Raw genomic sequence first — 20,127 nt, forward strand, 5'->3', positions numbered from 1 at the left:
AGACGATCTTTGGGTGAGCGCGCTCCTGCTCCTGTACCAAAGCGAACGTGTTGCGAGAAATGTATTCACTAAACTAACATTGCCAGGCATTGCCAGAAGCTAAAAATGTCTGTCACTCATGTGCAGCGATACTTCAACGAATACAGTGAAAACGATTCTTTGCAGCCACCGGAGTTGTTTTTGTCATTCTTACAGCTTTCCTACCACTGTTGAGGGGCAGATTCAGAATACCAGTTGTATTAGAAAACCTCAGTTCATCTCGGTTGGTGGGGGGAGGGGGGCTGGGGACGAGAATGCAGAAATAAAATTGAAACCATTTGTGTCGTCGTTTTTCTCATTTACAGGTCAACCAATTGAAAAGAGCGAAAACATCACCTTACAAGAATATCACGTGACTAGGATGTGATCACGTGGACTAAAGTCTCTCAAAGTCCCTCCGTGGTTATATTTGTACCGTCTGGAAATCTACATTTCATTACTTTTTATCTTGAACGGTTTTCTAACCTTGAGATATGGTCACCCTATAAATGCATTGTTTATATGTATTCATCGATACAAACACACTTAACAGGGTACTGAAAAGTTGCAGTGTTGAATATTCGTAGGTTTAATAAGGATCAATATATTCTGTTCAGTTTGAAGACAATAATCATGTCGGATAGCACGTAGAGTCCCCCCTTTACTGACCACTGGGTGAAACATGGATAGATATGCGTTAACACTTTTTCCTATTAACTAAACTTGTTTATCGAAAGCGATAAGAAGGTTTGGTAGATCGCTTGGTCTTATTCTTAAATGCAATAGAAAAACATCATATTGTTATAATTCAGGCGTTTATCATATCTCTGTTGGTCATCTTTTCGTATTGCCTGTGAGTCAAAATAAGTCAAAATTTCAAAGATTAAAACTCCTTCTTCTTAAACATTAGTCATTCTTGAGTTTTGACACAGGCAACTGGAGGCTCGTAAAAAAGACAGATTTTGACTTCGCTTTTTTTATTAATAAGTTCTCTTCCCAATGTAATGATGTCATTTGCAATGTTGATGTGTTGTTGTCACGCAATGTACCCGAGAGCGCGAGACATGGCGTCTGCAACGACATGTTTCATGTCGGCGAAGCCGAATGAAATTGGATGTGGGGAATATAAAGGAGAGAGCACGTTGATGCCTCTAAGTGAATGCAAAAGTGACATTACGGCTCACCTGAGGAGATGTCATTTAACAAAAGAAGACATTTCAGAAAGCGAACTTATTTTACTACGGGCTGGCTATTTTAGTAAAACTGCCCAACAAGTTGAAAATATGTTTGTGTGCCCAAGACATCGCGCGAACCTTGGCAAAGGCTGGGAAAAATCAAACTGGCCGCACAGCATGCCATTATCCCGATCACAAGGGTAAGCAGAAAAGTGTTAAAAGTGACAGAGTCGTGACTGTGAAAATTGCACGAGAGGTGATGGAAATTTTTGACGTTGCTATTGTTGTTGGATCACGTAAATAATAGCAAGAAACAGTATTTTGTCCATTCTTTTTTCTGTCTTCTCAAACGACATTTACACAATACTGGGATAATATAATTTATCACGCATCATTGTCTTATTTAACCAAATTTTATATAAAGGATTAAGGAAGTTTTATGCGTTTTTAAAATTACCTGCGCTTAATTAACTCGGGTTGTCCTAAAACCAGGAATGCCGGAAACCCGGAAAATCGGAAAATCGAAACTCGCAACGTAATTGGAAACTCGTAACAAACTTCCAATTTCCCAAAAAATAACATATTTCCACGTATTTATCTTGAAAAGACGTACACAAAAAAGGTCATTCCGGGTTTTAGGATTCCGGGCTTTCTTATCCGGATTTCCGGCATTCTGGTTTTCCGGGTTTCCGGCATTCCTGGTTTTAGGACAACCCAATAGCCCAATTTCGATATTTTAAAATTCAGCCTAAAACAATAGACATCACAACGAGGCTCCGGGGAATAAACCTCACAAACTCTACAAACTCTATAGTTTAGTCCCCGGAGCCTCGTCCAGAGGTCTATTGTTTTAGGCTGAATTTTAATATATCGAAATTGGGCTATTAACTCAGTGTATTTGACACTTTTCAATGTTTTCGATTTTGCGTCGGTTTTGTTCATTCCTTTTACAGCTCAAACCGGTCTATAGTTTCAGTTTATCATGCACCTACCCCATCCATCTACGATGTTTATAGTTAACATGTAGCTGGGAGGGAAGTATTCTCCGTTTTTTTCATTTTCCCATAGGGAAATGCTACTGTTGCCAAAATTAAAACTTATCTTAATTTAATTTAATTTAATTTACCAAACTTTTAACTCCATTTGATTTCTTTTGTTTTTCTTTTTTGGGTACCCTTGAACCAAGCTGGAAACAATAAGTGGACTTGAATTCTCTGTGATAAAGTTTAAAAGAAAATATTTTCAAAGCCCATGTTTTCATTCAACTGAAAAAAGAACAACTACTTAAATTAGCAAACGGTCACGAAACTGGAGAAATCAAAATCATTGGAATCGTTCTGTCCGTTAAATTCGTTCTGACAACCCAGCATCAATTTAAAATTACCTATTAACAAATAAGATAAGCTCTGTATTCTACAAAACCCGAAACCTTTCCTTCCGAGAAGGTCGGTGCCGGGGCCGAGACCGGTTGGGGTCGTGCACTTCATAAACTGTTATTACATGTTCCTCTTTTTTTGTTTTAACTGTTTTTTCCTTTTTTTCCTTAAAATACTTTTTATTGTTTGTAATTTCAGAAGAACCAGAATTTCGGAAATCATTTAACTTGAGAAAAATAATTAAAGAAAAAAAAAACGAGTTCAAAAATACATGTGAAAAAATAAAATATAACTGGCCTCAACCCAGGCCCATGCCCCGGTTAGAGTGGACTCTTTTACCGACACGCCTATTTTTCACCGATAAGGCGTTACACGTGCGCTTCTCCCTTTCTTCCGCAGGTCCGTTTGTATGTTAAATAGATCAATTGAAAAAACGTTCTACAGCATGCTTCTGTTCCAGCCTTGTGCAACAGCTGCCGAAAGAGTCACAAGGAAAGAGTAAAAATCGGTCCGCGATGCGTACGTGTGGGGGCTTGATAATTTCAAATTTGATTCTTCTTTTTTGTGAATTCATTTAGTACATTCAATATACTTTAAGGCTGCTATTTATTGCGGCAAATAATCTTTGCGATTTTTAGCAAATCGCCGAATTTAGTAGCCACAGTAATTTCTACTCGCGAAATTTACCCTGTTTTGCAGTTTAAGCAAGATCAAAAAACAAGATCAAAGAGCTCTTCGAGCCACGACTGACTTTTTTGCCAAGTTTAAAAGTTTAGTTTTCATTCCTTGAAAATTTATGAGCAGCAGTGATTCAAACATTGATAGCGGAACGTCTATTACATTAATATAAGATATCTTCACCTTACCTTGTAAGTATGATTGAGTGGCGCACTCGGGTAGGCATCTGACTGGGAAACGATAGTTCGCGAGAGGTCCCGAGTTCGAACCCCAGAGGAGACAGTTTTTTTTCCTTTTTTCCTTTTGTTTTCTTTTTTAACCAGTAGCACTAAAATGGTTTGTTTATTATATAGCTGCATTGCAGAATAATTTACATATATCAGAACATATAGCCATATAGACTGATTCAAGTACAAATGTATTAAATTGTCCTGTTTCATCTGAAAAGCTCTTCCTTTTGTTCCGAACAAGCAGCCACGCACTCGATTTTAGCCAACGCTCTGGTTTCTAGATAGATCCATCGTTAATGAAGCTTATGTGAAACCCGATTTTGTTTTCGAATATTCCTACATGTACGACGCTAGCTCGACATATACGAAAGAGATCGATCATTACATCGCTTTTTGTAAGCGTAAAAGCTCCTCTTGAATTGATGTGCAACCTGCACAGACTTCCAGCCAAACGAAATGTTGGCTGGTATGACTTCGTGAGCTGCTGTAAGAAACCATACGAAACGACACGCCAAATCCAATTTGGCCTACTCGACACGCACCGCCGACCTCATCCCCAGGCTCTCTCGCAGAAGACCACGTGACGCAAGCAAACCCACGCACAAATAAATAAATAAATCCCTCAGTCGATGCCAATGTGGAGGCTTTGCCCCCACAAACAATAACCGGCACGCATACAAGCATGCACAGGCGATGACGCTGTACAATGATCCCAGAAATTGCATTTTTCTTATTCATTTTAATTTCTATTTGCCTTGACTACAAAACGAACCTCCAATACATTACAAACCTACAGTATGATAAGATAAATACATTAAATCATTATGAACTTCGTCATTTAGCAACAGAAAGGCCCAGGATTGATTTCCACACCTAGTCGATACTGAAGATTGTGTGACATTTCCGTATTGAAAAGGTCTGAAATGTAATGAAGTCAACACCGCTTACTAGAATCACTTACATGCATTTATGCAACTTATCAAAAAAACATTTTAGATCAGCTAAATCAGCAATAGGGTAAAAGTTCTTTCTGAACTCTGGCTTCTCGTACAAATAGGAATACGGATACCGTCACTGTGTTATTTTTAATGGCTTGAGATAAATACCCGAATAAATACTATCAAAAGCAGTAAAAGGAAGATGGAGAGTCGCGAAGGGAAAAGTTAAATATTATCGACAACAATGCACGTCAAAGCAAACAATGATTTCAGATAGCTCACCTTTGCAATCTAATCAGGATACTGCTGCCATCGGTCGCCCTTTTGGAAAGGTTTCAAAAGTTATGACACTAACCGGCCTTCACTCGTCAAATTCAACATCAGTCAACTTAGTCTGCCAACACGTATGCCGACTTCGAATACACGTACAACGGTAAAAAAGTTCTTTAAGCGAGCTCACAATTATCCAGTACATCATTCTCCCCTGACCCCAAAACTCCGTTTAACTGTACGTTAGAAATCAAACGCGTTTTGCCGATGGATGCTCTTAAAGTTGATTCATACTCATTGACAATCAAAGATGGCGTACCGAAACTGAGTAAACAACAAAGTGCCTAGTTCCCAGTGCTACTCGGTTGGAGTAATCTCTCACTCCTCACACGGCCGTCCACCGGGCCATAGCATATAGGCGTCACCGCCTAAAAACGAGTGGAAATGGCTGTCTGAGGGGGTGGTTGAAAAACCAGAACAGTTTTCGAGGTATGCTTTATTCTTCTTTTTTTTTATCATTGCAATATTTTCTCAGAAGTTGTATTGATACAGAGGTGACGTAAAAGAATTGCCATGGCGAATTTGACACTGCAACAAACATATTGTACCACAGCCTGCAAAACAATTACATAAAAGTTAATTTAATGCCATGGTCAGTTTTTCAGTTTTTAAGGCATGTTAAGGTTAAATGGGGTTAGCGGAAAGAGGAGGAGCGTTATTAGTCTGGAGATAAGAAAAGAGAGTAACAGCTGAGTTGTTAGGGTCAAACCATAAAAAAACGACAAGGTACCGTCCTAAATGTTCTTAAGTTGACGAATGAATATGTTCTTCGGGGAACGTTTCAGTCAGTTAAGTGTTTCATTTTTTAACTATTCTAGAAAATCTAAGCACGATGCTTACTTGGCGATGCGAACTTGGTCACCAGGCACTCAAGTACCAGGCGTCAGCTCGTCAGATCCACCATGGACACCAGGCCAGTGGCGCGAAGAGGAATCTGATGGTTCAGCTGACGAATCGACACCTTACCCACTCAAGGTGGGTCAAATTGCATCGTTGACTGATATGAAAACAGTTGAGCAGCTTACGTTCAGGCTTGCGTCAGATTGGGAAAGTGCGTCCGCAAATGAAAAAGCGTTGTGCGAAGAAAAGTTCGATGAAGCTTGTCAAGCTGTATGCAAGGTCATTGTTAAACGCATACAAAAACTCGTCGACGCTAGATAAAGGCGAAAACGCCCTGATAGCTGCATACAGACAAGACCCAACAAAGAATCTGAAAACACGATTTTTTAGTATTTACGCTTTCCAGTATTATTTCAGTGAGTTAAAAAAAGATGCATGGCCACTTTGAAAATCTAAGTGATCGACAGACCAAAAAGGCCAGGGCCCACGCGAAGACCGTCGGTGCTGGATTGATTCTAGAGAAAGCTCCTTTCCACAGAACCAGTATCGATTTGATGAAGCTAAAACATTTCCTATCATTTGCCGACCAACCATATTTTTACCAGGATGTTTTCTACGGGACTCGGACTTTAAAACTAGATTCCGGAGAGCAGTTAGTCATGCCCAACGTTGTGAGAACTGTCGCTAGATCAACCATGATAGCCCAATATTTCAGCCACTGCCGTGATGAAGAATTCGAACCCCTTGGACGGTCGACTTTGTTTCAGATTTTAAAAGTAAGGGAATCATCTCAACGGAAGTCCTTACAAGGGCTCGACAATACCGCAGCAAGTGGTGCAGACGGATTCGATGCTCTGAATAAGATTATAGACAGGCTGGAGGAAAGCGGATCGCGGCCGGAATGGTGTCAAGCAACAAGGAAGGAATTGAAAGAAGGTAAGCGCTACCTTAAAACAGAATACCGAGCGCACTGTCGAGAAGGCGAGAGCCCATGCCCGGACTATTGTGGACGTTATGCTCTTAGTGATCCCCAGAGCACTGACTTCCAGGCTTCCTGCGACCACGAACACTATACACAGTGCCAACAATGTGAATCACTCAAAAACGCAATGATCTCCATATTGATAGAGATCGAGTCACCAGATTGAAATCAGTTTGTATGGAAAAGACCAAAAGGAAGACCTGCTGTATGATGCCAAACAGGCACAGGATATGGTGCTTCAATGGAAGGCGCATATCCTTCGAACAGAGAATCAAGACCAAGCCAAACAAGATGCACTCAGGTCTCTACAAAGTGACTCCATACTAGTGCTATTGGATTGGGCGATGAAATTCAACCAAATGAAGTGTCAAGAAAGACAGTCCGAGTGGTACGGCAAACGGGGAATGAGCTGGCACGTCAGCTGCGTTATCTCCAAGCCTGCAGAGGGTCAAGATCAAGAGATAGTATCGTATGTCCACCTCCTGGATTACTACGCCCAGGACTGGTACGCAGTATGTGCAATCCTAACACACCTGCTGACGACCGTCAAAGCTGAACGACCGTACGTGAATACGGCCTACATTCGTTCCGATGACGCTGGATGCTACCACAATAATAACTTAATAGCAGCTGTGAGCGACATTGGCAAGTAGGTTGGGATACGAGTTCTGAGGTAATTACATTCCATTTGAAATAATAAAATAAACTATGGTTTTCCATGCTTGTTTGGAGAAGGGCTAAATGCTTTTAATAAGTTGATCATCAAATGGCTTGTAGTTATTGGTCAAAGATGCCCATGATATAATTCGTCCTCATGGAGTTAGTTCTAACTTCAGGCGCCATTTTTGTTTTATAACTGGAAGGCGATTCCGAATGAACTCTGAGATATACACATAAACCACTGCCTTATTCTTTCCGTCTCTTCCTGGGCTTCCCTAAGGAACTGCTTTTCCTAACTATTAAGTCTATTAATAGTGATAGTCAGTCATAGTACGTGATATTTTGTGTCTAAATAAAGGCGATAATTTCCGGTTAGTTTACACCATGATTCTCCGCTATCCTGAACCTTCATCAGTGTGCTATTTTCAAAACGAGAGCGAGTGTTTCATTGGGGTATCCAAACACCGAGAAACAAATGAAAGCACGAGGCCGTTGGGCGAGAATGTCTCCCCAATCCCAGGCCATATATGAGTTTATGAAATTGACCCGCAAGACTTACAGCTTTACAGGAATACTGCTATAGGATAGATATCTCTTGTATTTTGTTTTTCCAGATACGACTTCTCTGAGCCCCAGTTTGGCAAAGACGTTTGTGATAGAATCATTAGTCCATTGAAAGGCGCACTTCGACGGTACTGTGACGAAGGCCACGACATTTTGACCACTTCAGAAATGTATCAGGCACTGCAGGCCAGGCAGGTAAAGGGAACCACCGCAGCTGTGTGCGAATTAGATTGCAGCCAAAGTATTAAAGTTAACCGCATTAGTAATTTCAGTTCATTCCATAATTTCTCGTATGAAGCAGAGGGTGTTCGCGTCTCAAAAGCCTATGAAATTGGCCCGGGAAAATTGATACCATGGTCGCAACTCAAGGTTGAGAGACAAAGTCCAATTCTCGTGAGGGAAGTTAACGAGCAAGGCTTCTTTGCTGTTACGCCCAGGCAAATGAAGCTGTCACTGTGTGAGAAACAAGAGTCAGAGAAAGAAGCAGCATTATTTGCATGTAAAGAGCCTGGCTGTTCTTCCGTTTTTAAAACATTTGACAAACTACAAGATCATATTCACTTTGGAGAACATGTCTCAAGTCTTCAAGCGAATCAGGAAAGCATATACGATCGTTTACGCTGAGACTGGGCGCTCAAGTTCGCAACAATGTCCATCGATTCAAGACAGAAGTTGCTGCCAACCGAAGACTCTCGCCAACCTGACTCTCCCAGTGGTGTTTGCAAATGTGAGGCTAGTGGATGGGCCCTACAGAAGCCAAGGGGAGGCGGGACAAGGTTTAGCGAGAATGTCAGGTCTTACCTCACAGTACGATTTGATGTCGGCGCGCAAACAGGCCGGAAAGCAGATCCTGCTCAGGTCGCAGCAGACATGAGAACGACCAGAAATGCAAATGACTCAAGAAGATTTTCCAGAGACGAATGGCTGACGAAAGGGCAAGTTCAGTCATTCTTTTCGAGACTATCTGCACTCAGAAGAAGAAAAGGGTCGTCTGGAGCCGAAAGTGTTGAGATTGATGACGAAGGGGATCTGCTTTTGCAAGAAGAAGCATCATTTCTGAATGATAAACGTCGGGACAAAAAGGTCGAGGATATTTTCAACAACGTGGGTGTAATGCATCCTATGATGTACGTTGGCTATGATATATGCGAGCAGACCAAACAAGAAGGGCACTCAAAATTCAATGTGAAAACACTGAAAGCCATCTGCGATCATTTTGAACTGCCATTCAAATCTAAAGATACAAATGCTACCCTTGTAAACAAAATCACAGACATGGTGAAAGAATGCAGCTGCTGCCGCCGAACCACTGAATAGCCATATAACTTTATGGCCGGGGAGGATGTACTCGGAAGTTTTGGTGGACGTTTCACGTCCTTTGAGTCTGCTGTGGACAAAGTTTCCAAGCACCAGTCGAATAAATCGCAATTTATAACTTGACAAAAACCTTGGAAAGGATGTGCCCTGTAAGCTTTGTTTACCGATAGTTGTAAATAAGAAAAGGGAAAAAGTTGTGCACGCGGTCATGTTCTCATTTGGAGTCGTTGTTAAGGATAACAGTTTATTAAATTTGATGTTTTAACGATAAGAGAAAGAAAAGTTACAAAATGCATAAACCAGGAGCAAGGTGGAATTATTGTGTAAAACACATGTCACGAAAACAGCAGTAAGATCTATATACATTTCGCCGATAAAAGGTTAAAAATAAAACTTAAGGTAAAAGCTGTTAAAATTGATGCTAAACGTTTTCGATCTGTTCGATCATCATCAGAGTGATGATCATCATCAGAGTCACCTCTGATGATGATCGAACAGATCGAAAACGTTTAGCATCAATTTTAACAGCTTTTACCTTAAGTTTTATTTTTAAGCAGTAAGATCGTTTTTGTGATTGTAGGTGAGCTCAAGTACCGAGTAATTTCTGTTAATTAATTAGTTTTAGCTACAAGTAGTGTGGTGTTTGCCATGTTCATACGGGTGGACCATAACATTACTGTTGAAACCGAGAGGGAGTTGCATGAATTTGATATTTTGATGTAAAATTCATTCATCTGGATATTTATTTGGGTATTTGTCCACTTTCCTCCCCCCCCCCCCCCCCCTCCTCCCGCAACACTTATCAACGGCCACCGCTTACTAAAAGAAAGCCATTGGTATACGGATTGTCAGTGATGTTTTCATGGATAATGCGAGATTAATTTAAATACTGGATTAATTTCGTTCAGGTGATGCGATAAGGTTGGACTATAATTGAGTAGGGAAGAGCTTTATCGTTTTTGCGATGTAAACAAACAAAGCTGTAATCGACAGCCCGCTGTAAATAAGATAGATCAATAATTGTTTTTATCACATTTTTTTCGCTTTAATGTTTTGTTTAGAAACTAACAAAGGCTTAGAAGAAAACATGCTTGTTATTCTGAAGAGGCATAAAATGAATCTGAGATGTTAAGTCATACAGTTTTCGTTGGACATTGCGTGTAACCGTCGAACGAGTATTTCAGATGTAAATATTGACCAAGAAGCTCCTAACCACTTGTTCGCGTGCAAAGCAAAATGATACCTTCACCTTTGAGTTTGTTTTATGTCAGAATAAGGTAAAGGCCTCCAGTTGCCGAGTGTCTAAACTTAAGAAGGACAATGTTTGAGAAAAAGTAAGTTTTAATCCTTGAGATAATTTTGACTTTGCTGAAATCGACAACCGTTGTAAATGAGCAAAATTTGCATATTGTGCGAGGGGACGAAGGATTCCTATTTATGGCATTTCAGCCGTTTTTATTTATACAAACTAAAACGGCCATAAAAACCAAAAGTACTCGTTTTTCGAGGATGTACAGCAAGACTCTGAGGTGCTGGATAAAATATTTCTATCTAATCACATGCGCTGGGCATAAACCGTCAAACGAGCAATCTAATGTAAATATTGCCAAAACGAGCTCTTAAAAACGTTTGTTCGCGTCCAAAGTAGGCTCTTTCTACGTGTAGAAGCACATAACACGTCACAATAGCATACTGCATCGCAAACCTTTTGTTTTTATTATATTCCTCGTTCTTTTGTCCTTTTGTTCTCTATTGTTATAGGTGAACTGTGTCTTCTACACGAAGTAAGAGCCCCAAAGTAGAACGATACCCGGACTTTTTAATTTATTTTCTATTAGAATAGGGTTAGATCTTTGCCGTGAAGTGCATTTTACCTGTGATTTTTGTACCGCTTTGGAGATTTTGGCTTTTACTTTTGAGGAATCTGTCATGCGAGAAAAGATACCGCAAACCGCGTTGTCTTTGATTTAATTAAGTTAATTTAATTTTTCATCAAATAATTCGATATTCCTTGATAAGATAAGGTAAATGCGGCTTAATGTAATGTATTATTTAAAATTTAGCGATATTTATCCGTTTCGAAGAAAGGCAGCTTTTAAAATCGCCGAATTCCGGCCATCGAATAACCCTGAAAACCGCTCTCAGATAGTAAAATACGTTTTGTCCTGTAGCGAAGCACAGAAAAAGTTTCTGGAAAAAAAATTAGATCGATTTTAATCATTTCACATTAAGTCCTTTTCAGTCACAAAAAATAAAGGGAAGGTTTACTCGCGACCCGAAAGTCGCCAGACCGCTGTTAGGTGGACAGCCACTTAAGCATTGGCTACCTGTGGTTATGCTATAACTTCTTTGTTATCGAAACTATTTTGCAGAGGTCTATGACAAAAATCACTTACCTCTTCCGTCTGTTATTGAAAACGCCCCCTCACGTTCGTCGCTGATATAAAGGGAAGCTACGCCTTTTCAGCAGTGTTAATTTCTTAAAAGCGGTACTCACTTCAAGTCAAGCCATGGTGTTTTCAATGAAGGAAGGCGTGTTCTTGCTGGTTTGCTTATGCTTGATGCATGATGGGGCGAAAGGTATGCACACTGTTTTGTTTCTCAATTCTTTCATTACATCTACAGCATTAATTATACTGTTTTAAAATAGTTTGTTTCAGCCCCATTAAGAGTATGAACTAAAGCGTTTGAAAGTGTTTGTGCAAACATTACGATTTGATCGGAGGCGGTTTCCATTTATTATTTGATTTTACTGGACCAAAGAACCGGACAAGAACTCAATATCTATATCAGATGAAAGTGGAATTTGATAATTCGTATTCTCGGTTCACCTTGATTTTGCTATTTAGAGGTTTGTTTATTTCAAGTACATTACTTGCACTGGTTCGCAACTGGTTATGAAATTTTAGAAATCTAGAACCCTCGGCCTTCCTGTTTTATAGTTCACGACAACCTTTTTAATTTTGGTGCAGACTTTACGACCTACACTTTGCATACCCCTTCCTATTATTGCTTTTTATATAAGAAACTACAAGGAATAATTATAATCTGTTGCAATTTTGATGCTCCGTCTACGCTTTAATTCAGATAATTGACTTTCAAATAAACCAAGCGTGTGCTATTATCCTTACTACAACTGCTCAAGATTACAAAAATAGAAGCCTGTTGAAATAGCCAAATCAAAAGCATGCGGCATGAAAATTCAGTTTTGTGCTTGTATAGCCTTTTTTCTAAAACAATTTCGACAATAAGTTATACCTAAGTTTCTCCTTTTTAATAAAGACAGAGAAAAAAGGCTCTACGCTATGGTATTCAAGTCACGTTCAACGACGTCGTTGTGTGTTTTAACATGTTCCGTGCAACAAAGAGATCAATGACCCGAACAACCTATCTTGTCAGCGATAAGCGAGGCACCTGAAAAGTCAAGAATTTGCTGATTGCTTTTTATCTTGGCTGACATGAATGAATGTTAATTGATTCATCGACCTATTGTGACTTGCCTGTATTGATCACGTTTTCAGTACGATTCAGTACGATTGTGATATCTGAGCCACACTTCCAACTGAGAAAAATGAACAAAAAATCCGGAGATAAATTGTGAGGGAATCATATGGCATGGAATGAAATATTTTCTGAATAATCGGGCAAATACTACAAGAGCATAGCCCGAGCAAAACCAGTTATAATAAAGATGCAATTCAAATCAGAAATGCATTGATGTTTGCTTATCAGATTGGCCAACAGAGGCCGATGTTACGCAATGTAATGGAAGACTTTTCAAATTCTTTGTAGGTAGAGTAAGATCGATTACTTTGTTGAGCGTGTATCTCGGGTTAAATATTTTTACTGTGTAGGATTCACTCCATCATTTTTGCTTGCTGATGTAGGGAAACAAATCTTAAAGTCATGACAATCAGGGAACACTGCCAATGCGAATGCGTAACAGCAAATTGAGCCGGTTTTTAAACAGCGAGCACCAGTCTTTGTCTGAAACGGCGGTATTTTGGTTTTAAAACATAACATCGGTGCGTTTGTAGGCGATCAGTCCTTCTAGTCATCCTGGACGATGAATGTGGAAAGCGGAAAATACTGACAAGGATGTGATGCTCAGACGTGTTACTTTTGTTTATTGTTTGTTCTGCATTAATCAAAATATCTAAACAATAACGTCACAAGGACTCCTCGAGTTGACTGAGTAGATACAGAAGAGGGTAATCGGCTGTTTGAAGAGAAAATGTGTTTATGCAGAAAACAATAGAGTCGTGCAATGGTACGCCCTATGACGTACATGCCCGTTGTTTAATTGTTCAAACATTAGGGAGGTTATCATCGTCAGCATCTTGGCAACATTACTCACTCCATCAACCACTGGCTTTAATTGCAAATAAAAATAAATTCCGAAACAAACCACAATTATTTGTAGTAATTTAATCGATATAATCTTAGACAAAAAGAACTCGGTATTGTGACACTACATTACACTAGACTGTGGAGACGTTGGAAGCAATGACATTTACCATTTAAATGCTTGACTGTTTTGTTCTTTTTTGCAATGTATCTTTCCGTCATTATGCTTTCTTGAACTTGTAGCTTAAATAGTGAAAAATTCAAGGAATCTTCAACCAAGTTACATTTGTAGATGAAATACTTTGCCACTAACAAAGCCAAGCTCGGCGCTTAATGGTGTTTAAATAAGTAAACAGTTCCATGTAAAAAAGTGGAGTCAGTTAAGGGCATTCCACTGAAGTAGAACCTGCACTGAGATTTTTGCCAAACAATTCCTATTGGTTGTTTTTGTAATAGGAACTTAAATTTTGAAATAAAAACGGGGAGTGCCCATGCTCGCTTGGGAACAACAGCACCTTGTTTATACCCAATAAATACCAGTTATGCAACGCTTTCGAGTGGTATACTATGGAATATCCCACGAGTCACTTGTATTTTCTCGGTATACACACGAGCCTTTAGGCGAGTGTGTATACCAAGAAAATACAAGTGACAAGTAACTATTTTATGCCATGCCATAGAAAATACGCTTACTAAATTTCGTCGAGAATACAATCGCAGCGCACAATGGAAAGGTTGGGTTGAATACCGTCGAATATACAACAGCTTTCCTGTATTCAGATTGGCTGTATTCTCTATGGCATGGTATAAATCCTTATAATATCACCATGATTATAGTCACGTTCCGACGATTATTTCTTATTCTACACTAAGAATTAGTCCATATTTAATCTACGAAAGAAAGTTACTACTCAAATAAAATCAACAGAAAAAGATATAGGTCACCGTACTCGTTTACGAGAAAATGACGAATTTACATCTCTGGCGAGTTCCAGCCGTAAAGAAAGCCGCCATTTTTTGGCGCGCGTGCGTGCGCTAATCACGCGTGGAATTGTGCGAAGTAGGGATGCGCAATGCAATACTTTGGAATGAACTTTAGTGAATATTTTGGTTGGTGGTTTCTCTCCAGAATAAGGTTGCGTGAGAGCATTTTAAAAACATGTGCTCAGTTGTATGTCTTTCTTTTTTTACATAGATAGCATTAATTGTCAGATACAAGATTTGCTTTTTTAAGTTTGTCTTTGGTACATAGAATGTTGTCTAATATTAAATTCGCACATTATTAACTTTGTGTTCTTAGTTAGAGCGGTTTTCACTTGAGTGTCGAAAGTTAATTGCGTTTGCTTTGGTTTTGCATTGCTACGCTTAGTGATTGGCTTAAAAATCTCGCGCCACTTTCTCAGCCAATCAGAACTTAAACCCAAACCAATCATGACTCGCTCGCGCACGTTTTCCCGCGCTTCGTGCCGGCTACATGTATTTGCCTTGAGTTTTGATTGGTTCACTGGATTGTCTGTGTCCTTTTTGATTGGCTAGAGTAATTACTTTGGTTTTGGTTTTACGACACTCAATTGAAAACTGCTCTATAGAAAATGGCCAATTGTATATTTTTTGCATATCAGAGTCTTCCAATTCGTAGCTAGTTTGACTTTGGATTGACGATATTTTCCATTTGCTTTTGATTGCACTAAGATAACCGTAAAATGAAGTGAAATTTGTCCTTAGGTTAAATCAACTAATGATTGCTGATACGTTTTAGCAATTTTTCTCTGATATCAACTACGAGGTGTTTAACATTTTAAGATGGTTTCCGCCCAACATTCGAGCAATACAGGCAAAAAAAAGTTACCAAAAAGAACTCTTAGCATGGTAACAGTTTAAGTACAGCTAACAAAAACCTGCCAAAAATTTAGCACTCAAGCTAACCCCGCGAGAGAAAAATGGATTTGAAATTGTCAATATTTCAGTTAAAACGGAGGTTTTACGCCATCTCAAAACAAAATGGCGCACGTTTTAAACATTTTTACGAGGTTTGACTTCAATTTTCTCGAGAATGCTTTAGAATTTAATTACGGGGTCACTAAGACAAATGAATTTCGATAAGATCTTTTAAATAGTATATAAAATGTTGCCGTACTATGAGTAGATTTTTGGTACTTAATTTTCGCACTCATTGCTCGAACGTTGAGCGGAATCCGTCTTAAACACGTGCCTCGGGCCATGACCTGAAAAAAAAAACGGTCTTGATACAATTTTTATATCGTTTATATTTATATCTCATTTTTAAACCGCCATCGTTTTTGTCTTCGATTAATTAATGTGTTCTTTTTTATTAAGCGATGACGTGTAACTGATGACGTCATCGCTTTAATGCAGGCACCCGATCGACCGGATCCGTTTAGCTCAAACGAACAGAAATCAAGTTTAACTTAATAACAAGAAATCGCCGCGTGGAACACAAAAGCAAAATACTCCCGTGCAGTAAGAATGGGACCCTAAAATGTATAAACGAAAGAGACTAAATTTTATGTGATGGGATCTATTAGATTTGGTAGACAGAGATTTCTAATTCTTAGAAGATACAGGGCCACTGTAAGCAAGAGACCGTTTGACCTTTCTCGCAGCTTAAAAGCTAGCTCCCGCGTATCGTATGTCGTTTATCGCAAGTCACGCTATAAGACCTATAATATAACGTAATCTTTGTTGAGACAACATAGGGAAATCAAAAAATATATATATATAACTGTAGTTGTACAATTGAGCAAATCTACGAAGAAAATGTATTTTTAACCCCTTGTGAAACGTCATCGCTTCAGCATGTATTGCATGCCGTTTATCTTATGTGGTTTGTTATCCCATATAAAGTCGAAAGCAACCTTATCGACCTTTTCTGGAGAAGTTTCCAGACAATGTTAGAACCGAAGCGTTGTAGAATAACTTAGACAATCCCAGTGTTTTGACAATGTTAATTTTCCCAAGCAAGGTTAATTTTTTTCTTCTTTTCCAAGAATTAAGAATTTTCTTTAGGTCTTCTAGTTTCTTTTCGAAATTAAGTCTATCAGTTGAGGTGCTATCGTTGGAGAAGTGAATACCCAGGGCATATACAATTTTTTTTGCCCGTCGAAACCCAAACGGTGTGTCTTTCCTCGATGTCCAAGAGCCTAGCCACATGTTTTTTTTTATGATTTGTTTAGTTCTAACTCTGAGCGACTTTTAAATTTTTCAAACGTCTCGAGTAACGCCTGCACTGAGTCTAGTCCCTAAGGAGAATTGTAGTGTCATCTGCATATTAGTTGTTTTTAATTTCGTTATTCCCAACCTTTATTCCCTTGATGTTGCTTTTTGTTTGATTTGCGAGATTGAGTAAGTTTAGTTTATTTATGAAAAAGCTATTAAGCCAGATATACATAAATATTAATATTATCTTGCCTTAGTATATTGTTTCCAGTTTATTTTCGTCATTAGTAAAATCAATTTTTAAATTCTAGCTTCAGCCCGGATATCAGCTGTTACATGGGAATTAAATTTTTGAATAAATAAATTAAAAAAAACTGATTTTAATTAATTAGTGCAACGAGCAGATCCCGTATTTGTCAGTCATTTTCCGATCTTATAATAAGAATGTATAATCTTGTTACTGTTTTTGACGAGATAAGTTTCATTTAGACTGTATCGTATACTGAAGTGCTGAAAAATAATAAACTTTGAATTATAAACATGGCAAGCTGAAATTGAATATAACCCCCGCTAATTCGAACTGTCTTTCGTTTCCATTCAGAGTTCGAGTTACCGGGCTTCTACTGTACTTCTTTTTTTTTTTAATATATCTCTTGAAAGGCATTTTAAAAAACTACAGCAGCTCCTTTTCTTTTCATTTTAAAGAATTATGAATTTAAGTCAAAAACATTTTTTTACAGTGACTGGAGATCCAAGGAATTGCGTTTTCCCTTTCAACTATGACGGCAAGACGTATAACAAATGTACCTATGCCGACAGCGGAAATAATTATCCGTGGTGTGCATACGATCGTGTATACAGTTGGCTTCGATGGGATTATTGCGGTAAGGAACAAACCTAAGCTGTTGTAAACTATTTATCATTAAAATAGAACACTTATGTGAATTTAAGCCGATGTAATAAGAGGGGCAGCTTCGAGCCAAAGTGGCGCATACTGCCGGAGCTGATCGCGGTTTCTTTAACATTAAGTAGCTAGGAGTATTTCTACTCCCCCCTGGATGGGATGCTAGTCCATCGCAGGGTACCCCCCCCCCCCCCCTACGTACTGTGTACTGTAGACATCATTGTTCTGCAATAATTGTTTTATACCACAACCTCAGACAAAAGTTTTTGGAACGTTTAAAATGCTTAAAATTTATCACTGTCACGTGCAAAAATTTTCAGAAGTCCCCTCCCCTCTTTCAATATCGAACCCTTCGTGGATAAGGATTGTATCCGCAATATGTTGAGGAGGGGGCAAAAAGGAACCAACGCAACTTGGGCAATTATACCAACATCATTGACGCGGGTGTGGATAGATTTGAATGAACTCCATGATAAATTTCGATTTGAAACCAATGTAGGACCGAAATTGGGCAAATGTGAGGCCAAAGTATTATTTTGCTATATATAATTATTTCAGCATTCGTTTCTAACTAGAATTTCCTGTTTCAATTATTCCTAGAGTGTAGCGCACAAGAAAAAAGATACTGTAGCGATAGAAACCAGTCGTGCAAACCAGCTGGCGATGACCGTCCCTGGCAATGCGTCAGCGTGGGTACCCATTTTCGACCTAGACCTGGAAGACGCTAAGGCCACAAACCCTTCCACCTGCTTATTTTAAGTCTTTCTTGCATTGTTACAGTATAACAATTGTCGACAACACAAGTCGTAGCACCATCAAGCCTTGCAGAACGAAGCGTTCTCAGGACTTCGTCACTTTTCGCTATTAATCTCGAACTAGCTTGTTTATAATAGAACCTTATATTGTATATACAGTATATTGTGATTAATAGTTTATATTTATACCTTAGCTTGTTTTTTTTTACTCTGTAATTCAGTTACACTGCAATGAGTGTCTATTAAACATTATTATTATTATTATAACAGCCAACTTATACAGCCCGTTGCGATGATATATTTGTGTGGCCTAAGACACGTGGAAAAAGAATAAAAGTGATTTATGCAAGCATTGTTTCTGAATAATAAGATTCAACTATTATCATTTAAGTGCGACTTTCTAGAATTATCAACCAGACAGCGGAACAAATAGAATAGACCATTTCGCTCATATTGTTCCCATAGATAGGTCCTGGTGAGAGACCAAACGGACCGTAGTTAGTTTTTCCTAATACAGCTTCCTTTCGAAGAAATATGTCAGAATAGATTTCGCCCCAATTGGGCTCAAAAACCACTTCCGGTTTGACTGATTTTTTTGAAAGTTTGATCGCCTCGCGCGTTTTACTGCAGCTGTTTATTGATAATTTAATAATATTTATAATGTGATTAATGTGATTATTGTATGACTGAGCGAAAAATAAAACAAATCAAGATTAATTTTTAGCCTGAAACGGGGATAAATCCAAAGGCAAAATTTGCAAATGAGTAGCGAGCGAAATTATGCAGTAAAACTCTGTCGTTTCTTTTTTATGTGCGATAACTTAAAATATCGTAAAAACAATTATTATGGGTTAACTAGACACTTATCTAATAGGATATCCAATAAAATATCTGGAGAAAAGGTTTTTAGTGGCCCGCTTTGGCCTTAGTTTATCACTAATTTTGCCGACAATCTGCCGTTTTTGAGTGACAGCAATTGCGTGACACAAGTAGTAAACAGCGAATGAAATTATCGTTTTCAATGCATGTTTGACGCTCTTGTGAGAATTTCGTCAAACAACCCATTCAAATAAACAGGTCATATGGTGAACTTTTCAAAAAGGTAAAGGCAATATTAGATTTTTCCCTTCGCCATTTCTGGAACCTTTGCGTGATCTCTACACGCTCTTGATCACAGCATGCTACAATAGATGGTTCAGTTCTGTGTTAATAGTTGATTTAAGCTGTTGAGCATTCGATCATCCACAAAAACCGGTCGTATAAAGGAAAGCATACTCAGTTCAATTATTTTACGTAATAACGAGTAAATATTGTTTGGTTTATTTCTTTGCGTGATCTGATGGAAACAGTGCAACAATTAAATTATAAGTATTTGTCAAGTGTGATGATGTTGTCGTTGTTGTTTGTTGATGTGTTGTTGTTTCCTTTTTGTCTCAAATTGCCGGTATTTTTCCCAATTCATGTCCTTTTAAGGAGAAAAATATAAAGCATAAGAAATAATTGGGAGAATTGTATACGGTCAATAGATATCAACATTGAAGGTAATACTGAGGATTTTAAACAATTTTATGGTGGAAGACAGATAAAACATAGCATTGCCTTTCTAAGTTATGTTCAAAATTCTATGTATTTTGAGCCCGAATAGTACGTTTCAAGGAACTGAAGCTTCGAATATGATTAGCGCCAGATTTTATTTCCATCAGTCCTGAATCCAGTTTCTTTGCGACCTGCAAATTGTATAATTTTAAAAGTTGTTTTTATTTTGATAGCAAGTCCTTATCCAATTCCACACTTCGATCGGTAAACACGACTCTTCGCTTTTTGCGGATAAAAAAA

The 20,127-nt window shown here is 38.6% G+C and overlaps 1 protein-coding gene across 1 annotated transcript; it reads left to right on the top strand.

Moving 5' to 3' along the window:
* Nucleotides 1-11,586: 11,586 nt before the first annotated feature.
* On the top strand, nt 11,587-18,539 carry LOC144658376 (epididymal sperm-binding protein 1-like). Its single transcript, XM_078518803.1, has 3 exons — nt 11,587-11,688; nt 17,373-17,516; nt 18,137-18,539. Exons 1-3 carry the CDS (start codon nt 11,619-11,621, stop codon nt 18,262-18,264), a joined length of 342 nt encoding a protein of 113 aa, XP_078374929.1. The 5' UTR covers nt 11,587-11,618; the 3' UTR covers nt 18,265-18,539.
* The last annotated feature ends 1,588 nt before the right edge of the window (nt 18,540-20,127 follow it).

This window comes from Oculina patagonica, chromosome 6 (genome assembly GCF_052425735.1).
Source record: "Oculina patagonica isolate OP01 chromosome 6, crgOcupat, whole genome shotgun sequence".
Classification (NCBI taxonomy): Eukaryota; Metazoa; Cnidaria; class Anthozoa; order Scleractinia; family Oculinidae; genus Oculina; species Oculina patagonica.

Bases quoted from the DNA above. Each gene is read 5' to 3' on its own strand.
- LOC144658376 (XM_078518803.1), top strand. From the start codon at position 11,619: ATGGTGTTTTCAATGAAGGAAGGCGTGTTCTTGCTGGTTTGCTTATGC. The intron at 11,689-17,372 runs GTATGCACACTG...ATTTTTTTACAG, and splicing joins GATGCATGATGGGGCGAAAG to TGACTGGAGATCCAAGGAAT. The intron at 17,517-18,136 runs GTAAGGAACAAA...AATTATTCCTAG, and splicing joins GCTTCGATGGGATTATTGCG to AGTGTAGCGCACAAGAAAAA.